Genomic DNA, 10596 nt, shown 5'->3' with positions numbered 1-10596 from the left:
AGAGGACACCATTCCCAGAGGATACTACCGGGGGCAGGATGGTGTGGGTAGAGTTGTAGATGAGTTTTAGAGGTGAAAGCCTGATAATCTGCCAAATCATGGGATGGGCAGGTTATTTCCCCTCCTTGGATGCAGTTTAGTTACTTGGAATCAGTTTAAGCTTTGTTAGGGCAGATTCAGAGCAGCCTTCAGTCCACAGCTATCCTCCACTCCAGACCCACCCACACTGAGGCAGTATCTAACTGATATATCATTAAATGATCTTTCCACTATGGTTGAAACACAAATTACTCCCAGCCTTGTATGAGCTCGGAGGAATTTTTCACGACTCCTTTCTCCGTTCCCATCATGCTCTCCTCAGCCTTGGTCAATTTCCTTTATGGATTTTGTTCTCTTCCTTTAAGGAGTCTTAAATTTTTTTTTGGCAGATAATTAAGTTACTCATGAATCACCTTGATTCAAGTCTTATTTTTAAGCTTTGTTAATGTTCACGTATATTAGTTTTTAGTCTAGTGCTAGTTTAGACCTCCTACTAAGATATGTGACCTTTCTGAGGTCTCTATTCAATGCCACACATGTTCACAAAGTCTTTCCAATCTGGCTGGTTGGAATTCAGACACCTCTCACCACTATGTGAGCTCTCAGAATTTCTCCATTTATAAATCTCTGATGAAAAGTTTTTCTTTTCACCTCATGTAGCACAGATGCATCTATGTCCATGTAACTATAGCTAATAAACCTTTCATTTAAGAAGGCTTATGTATAAGCCTTATGTAATGTAGGAAAGTAGACAAGAAACTGGGGAAACTATCTGACACTAAAGTCAGTCTCCTGGAGAAAAGAAAATTTTATAGCATGAAGGGTAGCAACCATCAAGAGGAAAAGAAAGCAAGCTGAGTTTCTTGGAACCATTACAAGAAGAAAAAGAAAACAGAAAAGGCTGGCCTAGACCTCAAAACTGAACCTTAAGTCTAATCAAATAAAAAGATCCATCTGAAGTTTCGCAATACTAACTACAGACAATTTCAAGATGACTGGCTAGGACATGAGGTCAAGGGTGACGAGGAGACATCATTATTCCTTGGGGTTAGAATCATAGCCTTGACCTCATTATAATAAAGTTAACCAAAAACCTGAGCTCCCTTATGATAGCAGTGCATATGCTTTGCAGATTAACCATGGACTAAGAATCTCCTTTGGTCGTGGGTATTATTCCAAAATGCATAACCCACAGGGCTCCGTTTCTCTCCCAGTATAATCATTCCTGAGCAGAACATTATCAAAAGACAGAAAGTGGCTTAGGGAATTCAAGTGAAAGGGTTTGGCTAAGTAGCAATTCAAATATAAGCAAAGGAAACCAGCCCAAAACACATTAATTATTGAGGAGGAGCCCTTCCTGTCTGATAATCAAGGTGACTTAAGCTTCACCATGAATTATTGATATTAATGATCCACTGTGAGCAAGATGATCTCGAAGGACCTTTCTAACTGTGAAATATTATTCTGTCTTATCTATCAGACATAACTGATGACTTATCACTGCACACGTTTTACAGGCTACATTTCTGTCTTTCCCAACTAAAAGTAAACATTTCAACTACTGTCATCATCCAAAGGTGCCACCGCCTTTATTTGTTTACCAGATCATAAGATGATACTGGCCCATTACCCTTGACCTAGTCAGACCTCTACAAGAGACTTAACGGTGCTATTTGGGATGCATGTCCTTGCTGCTTTGTGCAGGTGGCTTTCGCATTGTTGCATAGACAGTGATGGGAACATCGGTTATGGTCAGGCAATGACTTCCAGGGCATCTTCGGAGCTGCCTAAATAAAACAACAAATGACATGTAGTTAGATATAAAAAAGGAAATTTTTTTCAGAGCACCAAAGTCTGAATGCATATTCAGCTAAGTCATTTTGAAATCTCTCAATGTCAGAAAATAATTATAACACAGTAGCACTAACGGAGCAGACGTTTTAGACTTACATTGCAAAGAAATTGTTGCTAAATGGTGTGCCATACATTTAATCAAAGGATATTTATAAATATAAAGATAACCCTCCGTATGTTCATTCTGAAAGGTATGCAGTGATTACTTAATAGCCAAGAAAAGTGGAGGGGGTGGTGCATAGCTGTAAACCTAAGTGACAATACTGTGGCAATTCATATGTATATGCATCTTAAAATCACTCCAGTTGAGTGATTTAAAAACTAGACTATTTGTGGAAAAATATAAAACTGAACATATGATTCCATGTACTATTCAAATGTCGATAGGCTCTCAAGTTTAAAAGAGCTTTAAATGACATCTAGTCCAAAAATACACTGAGTGCTTGAATTTCCTTTCTAACATCCCCACCAAACAATAACCCAACCTTAAACATTTCTAAAGACTAGTGATAACTATTTCTCACAGTCATCTGTTTTATACCTGAAGAACTCTGATGTTTAAAGTACCTCCCTTATCAAGTTTAAATTCGTGTTCTGAAACTTTCCAAGCCATGAGAAATCAAACAATATACTATTTGCTATGGTAAACAGCAGAAAAACTCCTATTATAGTTTTCTTCAATTTTGCAAAAATGATTTTGTTTCACAGAATCTTCACCTCTATATCACTTAACTTCTGCCAAATGTCAAGTAAAAGCCAAAGCGACACTAAATCTGAGGTCTGAGTTTTCATCTTTTATAGCCTTATGCCTAGAACAGTGTGCCCTGCACATAAAAAACACTGAGGTTTGCTTATTTGATGGAATGTTATATAATCTTGAAGCTATAAACAAAAAAATCAAGATAAATATTTACCCCAAAAAATGGTCTACCATTCAGACTTAGAGGTATAATACACAGACTCTGTGCTAAGAAAACCTAGGCTGTGTTAAGACTGATTTAATGGGACTTCCCTGGCAGTCTGGTGGTTAACACTTCACCTTCCAAGGCAGGGGGTGTGGGCTCAATCCCTGGTCAGGGACCTAAGATCCCACATGCCCTGCAGTCAATAATGGAAACATAAAACAGAAGCAATATTGTGACAAATTCAATAAAGATTTTTTAAAAAATGGTCGACATTAAAAAAAAAAAAAAAGGCTTTATAAAAAATACCAATTTAATAACAGTAGTATTCCAGGGCTGCTTTCTTACTAATTGAATGTTAACTAAAGCTCGTATTGATGATAGCCATTATATGTCTCCTCAGTTATTAGGGTTAAGAAGACTTTTTTACCTGGTTGGTGACATCTCTTTCCCATTACAGGCAGCACTGGAGCTCAGTCCAGGCTCCAGCCCAATTGAAGAATCTCCCCCTTCCACTGGAAACCTCCTTGGCTGAGTCCCAAACCGAAAAGGCATAATTCACTGAAAACCTAGGTTAGAAAGTTAAAATAAGGGAGATGAGAGGTGATCTGTTTTCAGAAAGCTCTTCGGAATTCTTAACATTAATTCTGCTACAGGCACATAAAAACATTCTGAAAAATGACATTTTTAAAGATCTACCATACACACTCTATTTATACAACTCTCCCTTACATACAATTTTAAGTCTTGAGCAAAATTAAAATGGCCACTAGATGATAAAATTAAACTGTGCCCTATGGTTAACATAACTGAAGTCCATTTCTGTTATATGAAAAAATAACTATCTGACTTTGAGTAGTTATGGCAACAACAGGCTTGACCTCCCTGCCTCTCTGCCTATCTAAGCACTTCTCTTCCTTTGATACACAGCCGTTTCACATGTGATATCTACAGCTATTCCTTCTATCCCTGGTGATCATCTAGTAATCAACAGCTACTCCTTCTGTCCCTGGTGATCATTCGGTAACCCTGCTCCTCCACATTTACAGTGCATTAGTTAAGAAAGTGCCACGGGAGACTTGGATTGACCTGGATTCAAATCCTGGTTCTGGCACTTCCCAACTATGTAATCTTAGGAAAGATACTTAACCAAGTATATTTTCAAAAATAAACTGAGTTTAGTAATGGTATCCACCTCCAGGGTACCAATGAGGATTAAATGAAGTAATGCATGTAAAATGCAGCACCTAAGACATAGTACACGCTTAATAGATGTTAATTATTATTACTCAGCAGTTGCTGAGCATCATTAAATACATATACAAATATAATGCAATGTATATATGAGATATGTATGATACACACACAGCTACACAAAATAAGCTCCTTACTGCCTGCCCACTGTTGTCTCTGCTTGGAATTCTTCCCCACCTCACTGCTCCCACTCTTTACTAGTTAGGGCCAAATCATTCATTAAGTCTGAATTTAAATTTCACTTTCTCAGAGGTGCCTTTTATAACCCTTCATTATATGTTTTCTTAACACTCTATTACTACTTTGTAACAGTTATCATCACTGATTCAGGATTTCTCAACTGCAACACTACTGACATTTAGGATCATATAATTTTTTGTTGAGGAGGGAAGAGGCTGTCCTGTGCCTCGTGGGAAGTTCTGTAGCATCCAAGGCCTCCATTTACTTACACACCAATAGCACCCTAGCCCCAAAGTTGTGACAGTCAAAAATGTCTTCAGACATTGCCAAATGTCTCTTGGTAGAAAAGGGGAGAAAAATCTCCACCTGTTAAGAACCAGTGCTCTAAAATTCTGTAAATGTTTTTCCTTAATTATTGTCCCCCCCACTCTCATTCTATGTCTCTGTCACCATGGATTAAATCCTTAATACCTAGAACAGTGCCTGGGAAAGTGAAAGTGAAAATGTTAGTCACTCAGTCATCTCCGACACACTGCAACCCCATGGACTGTAGCCTCCCAGCCTCCCTGTTTATGGGATTCTCCAGATAATAGTACTAGAGTGGGTTGCTATTCCCTTCTCCAGAGGATCTTCCCGACCGAGGGACTGAACCAGCATCTCCTGTATTACAGGCAGACTCTTCACCGTCTGAGCACAGTAGCTCTATCTTGTATAAATTCACATGTCTTCAGCAAAGGACAGGAAAAGTGAAAAATATCTCATAACTGTTTCTTATGCCTAGTGCAGTATTCTATGCCTAATAAGTATTTATGATGGTAATAATAAAACTAAATTATGAAAGCTTTGGAATTTGAATATTATAGTAGTTTTTATAGACTGTGTATCAATTATTAAGGGGAAAAAATGTCACATTCAATGACAAGTTAGTAAAATCATAGTAAAAATCTATGGCTTAGTTTGACTATTGTATGGAAGTATTAAGTTTCAGCTAATTTGGTACATAGACTTACCGAAATAGGCCCAGTCTGATTCCTGTAGAGGTGAATAAATCAATTGCTTCTACTGACCTTCCAGGGAAGGCTGGAACTGCCAAAGGAATGATGATCAAATGTTCCAGTAACACCCAGAAATTGTGACATCAGAAGATTCTTTCACATAGTTTCCTACCTGCTAACAAATAAAATATCACAATTCACAGCTCCAGCACAAGCTAAAACTCAGCCAAAAATTGTCTCTAAAGTATATATGAAGGTTTTATTCTTGCTGTCATGGCCTTGTTTTCTAGTAATATTAAATATTTTAACCTATGAATGCTGCATCTCTATTTTAAATCAACCATCTAATCTGCACAAAATCACATGAGATTCTTCTCACTTCATATGCTATTTTTCTCATTATCTTTGTCTCCCAGGCTTTCCCTTAATTAATAACCCAGGTTAATTCAATCTACCTATTCCTCATCCCACTGAAAAGGCCTCAAACTGCACTTTTACAAATTTCTCTCTAGTTCTTCCTGTGCAGGACTTTCTACCACCTCTCTTTAATGCCTGGGCTACCTCTTATTTCTTGTTTCCTCAAAGGAGCCTTGAAATTCCTAAATGACAGGAATAATGACAATTGAGAAAGGGAGAACACATCTTACACGGTCCTCTCCTGTTCCCTGAACTCCGAGGTTCTCCTCTGTTCATACCATCTTTACCAAATGAATGATGATCAAAGAGCCCAGTGACACCCAGAAATTATGACAGCAGACATTCTTTCATACAGTTTCCTACCTGCTAGAGAATAAAATGTCTCAATTTGTAATGCCAGCATCAAGCTGAAACTTATCTTCTGGACCAACCTCTCTCTCCCAATCTCTGTATCAACAGCTTACCGTACTAAGTGTAATACTCAAGTTTAACTCTTAAGCCAGAAAATTACTTTTCAGCTAATCAATTTTTTTCAGTTTTCTTAGCAATGACTGAACTATTAAATGCTAGTGAGCATTTTGCACATTTAATGAAAGTCTTTTTTACTACCTACATTTTATGCTAAGTTCCCACTGTTCTGTTTTCATATGCTTTATATAGTAGGAAAATGGCATTTTACATAATTAAGTTGCAGTTAGACAAAACCTTAATTCTACCTTCTCTGTCTTACTAGGGTGCTATTTGTGAAGAGTTTATCACAATTTTAGCTCAGAGAAACCATTTAACTGTCATGGTCAGATAAACTGATTAATTGCTAGCCATTATTAGCTGATATATTGCTGGGACCAAACATTTGGTCCTTAGGATGGCAAAATGTTTTTTAACAGTTTGAATTATTTATGGAGGTGGCAGTGTGGAACTCGTGGCTTTTGGCATCAGAATTAGGTTTAAATTTGAACACCATGTTAGCTCTGAGACTTTGAGCAAATCACTAAGTTTGTAAAATGGTACTAATTCTACATCACGGAGTTGTTTTGAGGAATAAAAAGCTAATGCCTGGGATACAAAAATTCAATCAGCACAGATTCTCTTATCTTTTTGCATAATTCTTAAAATCAGAGTGTTGAGGCATTGATTTCACTTTTCAATCACTGACATATTGACACTACCTTTAAACTGCAAAATAAGGTATTTGCGAGTGAAATGTTCTTAAATTCCCCCAATTTATCATTTTAAACTAGTTTATTTGGCACAAGTTGTGCCAAGTTTCTTCTTTAATATGGATGATACAACAAAACAAACCAAAAAGTAGTCTTAATGATGAAACTATCCAGCATGAGTACATAAATCAGAGTATATTCACAGAGAAATGGATGCAAACTATCAACAACGAAAAAATGGTGAAACCTCTAAATACTCTCTCTCAATTCTCATAAGCCCAAGAATAAGCAATCTTTCAATCTTCAGGATATTGATTCATGAGATACAGAAAAAGAGTAATGTTTAAACCGGTCACATCCTAAGCAAAAAGATCCATTAGTAGAATTACCTCATTCATACAAAAAATATGTATTTGCTGATAATCCACCATGAGCCACGCATGTGTTAAGTACTAAAGATAAAATACTGAGCAAATCAAATACAGTGTCTGTCCTAGTGGAGTTTACAGGTTAGGGGAGAGTACACTAGACTAGAACAAAATATAGAGGATGAGCAGGCATTAACTAGGTGGAAATGAGTGGGAAGCAAAGACACTGAAACATCTGGGAAGGGGGCAAACAGAGGAAACAGCATGTACAAAGGTCATGCGCCAACAGCAAGGAAAATAGAAAATCTAAAAAACAGAAAAAAGAAACCAGGTCAGAAAGAGTTAAGTAATGGTTAAATCAAGCAGGAACATGAACCCAGTTAAAGATTTTAGACTTTATCTTATGAGCAAAGGAGTCCACAAAAGAATTTTAATCTCCTGGAAAATACATTTAGGTTTCAGCAATTTTTCTCTATTAAATTTTCTGCTTTCTATTTATTTGAGTTCAACTCCAATCTTTGGCATTTCCTTTTTACTGCTCACTTTGGGTTTGTTTTTGTTTGTCTAGTTTCTTAAAATAGAAGTGTAGATCATTGATTTGATACCTATTTTATTAACATAAGCATTTAATTCTATAAATCTCAATCAAAGCACTGCTTTAGCTTCATTACACAAATTTTGAAATTTTGTATTTTCATTTCCTTCAGTTAAACTTTTTCTTTTTGGTTTCTTCTTTCACCTACGGGTTATTTCTTAGTGATAGATACTTGGTCTTGTCAGACTCCTTGTGACCCCATGAAGCATAGTCCACCGGCCTTCTCTATCTATAGAATTCTCCAGGCAAGAATACTGGAGTGGGTTGCCATTTCCTTCTCCAGGGGATCTTCCCTGAGATCTTCTCAACTCAGGGATCAAACCTGGGTCTCCCGCATTGCAGGCAGATTCTCTACCATCTGAAGTACCAGAGAAGCCCTTTAGAACAGTGATATTTTGTTTTCAAATATCTGGGAATATTCTAGTTATTAATATCTGTTACTGATTTCTTGATTCCATTGTTATCAGAGAACATTCTTTGTATTATTTTAATTCCTTTAAATTTACTGAGACCTGTTTATGGCCAGAATATGGACTATCTGGTAAATGCTCCGTGTACACTTGAAAAGAATGTGTATCCTGCTGCTGTTGGATGACGTGTTTTATACATGTAATTAGATGATTGACAGTTTTTCAAGTCGTCTATGTTCTTATTTTTTGTATACTAGTTTATCAATTATTGAAATAAGGATATTGAAATATCTGACTATAATTATGAACATGTTTCTCTTTTCTATTCTGACAATTTTTGCTTCACATACTTTCAAACTCTTTAGGCTCATAAATTTTTAGTCGTATTATGTACTCTGGATAAATTTTTATTCTTATCTTTCTTTACCCCTAGTAATATTCTCTGCTCTGAAATCTACTCTAAAATTTACATAGCTACTTTCTACTCATTAGTATTAGTATAATTTATCTTTTCCTACAGTTTTAATTTTAACCTTGATATCCAATGTAGCTTTCTTATAACCAGTATACAGTTAAGTCTTGCTTTTAAAAATCTACCCTGATGACCTCTGACTTTAATTAGAGTGTTTTGATTATTTATATGTAATATGATCTTGGAGTAGGAAATGGCAATCCACTCCAGTATTCTTGCCTAGAAAGTTACATGGATGGAGGAGCCTGGTGGGCTACAGCCCATGGGGTTGCAGAGGCGGACAGACTGTGACTGAGCATGCATGTGTCTGCAATGTGATAGATATGACTGAACGTAAATCTGCCTTCTTGCTATTTATATTCTATTTGTGCCATCTATTTCTTGTTCCCCTTTTGTTCTTATTCTGTACTTTTGAAACAGACAACTGAATATATTTTATGAATCTATTTTATCTCCTTTATTGGTTTATTGCTATACAACCTTGAATGTTGCTTTGGATTACTTTAAGGTTTAAGGTATACATCTTAACATTTCAGCCTGCCTTCAATGACATTATACCACTTTTAATGCAAGAAAATTACAGGAGTATATTCTATCTCCCTTCTCACATCCTGCATTACTTTGTTGTTATATATACTTCTGCTGCTATCTTTAAGCAATCATCTCTTTAAGAAATTTTTCAAGAGAAGTATTTTGTATCTACCCACATATATATCATTTTCAGTGTTCTTTATCCCTTGGAGTAGGTCTACATTTCCATTCAAAGTCATTTTCCTTTTTTTTTTCCCTTGCCTGCCACAGATACTGTGTTTTGGGGTCATGTTTGTGAGTGCTTGTGGTATACTTCCAAATGTTGTTCATCAAGTATTTCTGGCTTTCTGTTTTCCAGAAAGTGTAATTCCTGCCCTCCTTATGATTACTTGGAGCCCATGTGACTAGTTTTATCCTGACTTGTACAGACTTAGGTCCTACCATAATAAAAACATAAAATGTAAGTCACTAGCATAGCAGTCAAGCAGCAAGTATCAAGAAAATCATTCCTGGAAACTTTAAGGACAAGGATAGTTATCTAAGTTACTCAGTGGCAAACCCATTGGAAAAAATCTTCGGAAGACTCTGTGATAATCTAGAAAGCAGCTGATTTGCTAATGAACTTGAATGCTAGGTGAAGAGGTTGGAAGACAGAATGTCAGTAAGTGGAGGCCTTGGATGCTAATCATAGCCAAACCTAAGAAAAGCAAGTTGAGATCAACTGAACAGCAGCTCTCCACCTTCTATTTACTTGTTTATATCCTCACCCACTGAAGCCTATTACACTTATACTCAGCGCTACACAACATAGTCACAATTTTTTTGAGTATTTCGTGTGTATCTACAATTAGACTGCAAGCTTCTTGGAGCTGGATCTATGTTTTAATTTCTTTTAAATCTCCCAGAAGGCCTAGAAGTTAATGTGGGAGCATACGGCTTCAACATACACAGCTTAGGTCTCTGAAGCACCATTTGAGTCAGAGGGTATAATCACCTAGTTTCGGCAGTATCCTGACAGGTCTGTCGGTCTGGGGTTTCTTTGTGCTCATCCACAGTCTGTTTTCTATCAGAAAAGAGGGCTTGTTGAATAGATAAAGTAACTCAGCGTCTCAAGTAATCGGAATAAACGGAATTTGACCCACTGACTCAAGCATTAAGACTGTGAACGAAGACTAAACCTCTGACAGATCAAGACAGCTTTAAAGACACGTGTTTTAAAATCCCACTCCAAAGCCTAGTTACCCGCCGGTTACCACGGCCTCCGGAGCTGCCGACGCTCAAAGATGTTGACAAGGCAGCGAGGATCCGCGGTCCGGAGGCCCAGTCGCTATGGTAACGGCGAGGCGCAAGTGCACTTGCGCGGCCTTCTGACGGAAAATCTTAATCTGAACCTAGAGAGGAGCGGAGCGACGGCGGCGA

General features: G+C 37.2%; 1 protein-coding gene across 15 annotated transcripts; it reads right to left on the bottom strand.

Annotated features, from left to right (window-relative positions):
• Positions 1-1603: 1603 nt before the first annotated feature.
• Positions 1604-10564, bottom strand: FAM229B (family with sequence similarity 229 member B). Of its 15 annotated transcripts, none has more exons than XM_043439298.1 (5): positions 10431-10548; positions 10172-10240; positions 5240-5399; positions 3226-3364; positions 1604-1826 (listed from the first exon to the last, which is right to left on the bottom strand). In XM_043439298.1, the coding sequence occupies exons 4-5, from the start codon at positions 3348-3350 to the stop codon at positions 1709-1711; spliced, it is 243 nt and encodes an 80-aa protein (XP_043295233.1). In that variant the 5' UTR covers positions 3351-3364; positions 5240-5399; positions 10172-10240; positions 10431-10548; the 3' UTR covers positions 1604-1708. The 15 variants fall into 15 exon arrangements, with proteins under 15 accessions (XP_043295233.1, XP_043295231.1, XP_043295235.1 ...); XM_043439296.1 differs by having other exon boundaries at positions 5240-5396; XM_043439300.1 differs by having other exon boundaries at positions 5240-5315.
• Between the last annotated feature and the right edge of the window lie 32 nt (positions 10565-10596).

This window comes from Cervus canadensis, chromosome 20 (genome assembly GCF_019320065.1).
Source record: "Cervus canadensis isolate Bull #8, Minnesota chromosome 20, ASM1932006v1, whole genome shotgun sequence".
NCBI lineage: Eukaryota > Metazoa > Chordata > Mammalia > Artiodactyla > Cervidae > Cervus > Cervus canadensis.
Note: the sequence above shows the minus strand (reverse complement) of the source record. Positions and strands in the feature narration are given on the sequence as shown.

What these genes read in the sequence shown, in the direction of transcription:
- FAM229B (XM_043439290.1), bottom strand. Translation starts at nt 3,350, where the DNA reads ATGCCTTTTCGGTTTGGGACTCAGCCAAGGAGGTTTCCAGTGGAAGGG. An exon ending in AAAGAGATGTCACCAACCAG is followed by an intron (nt 1,827 to 3,225) that starts GTAAAAAAGTCT and finishes TGTTTTATTTAG; the next exon opens with GCAGCTCCGAAGATGCCCTG.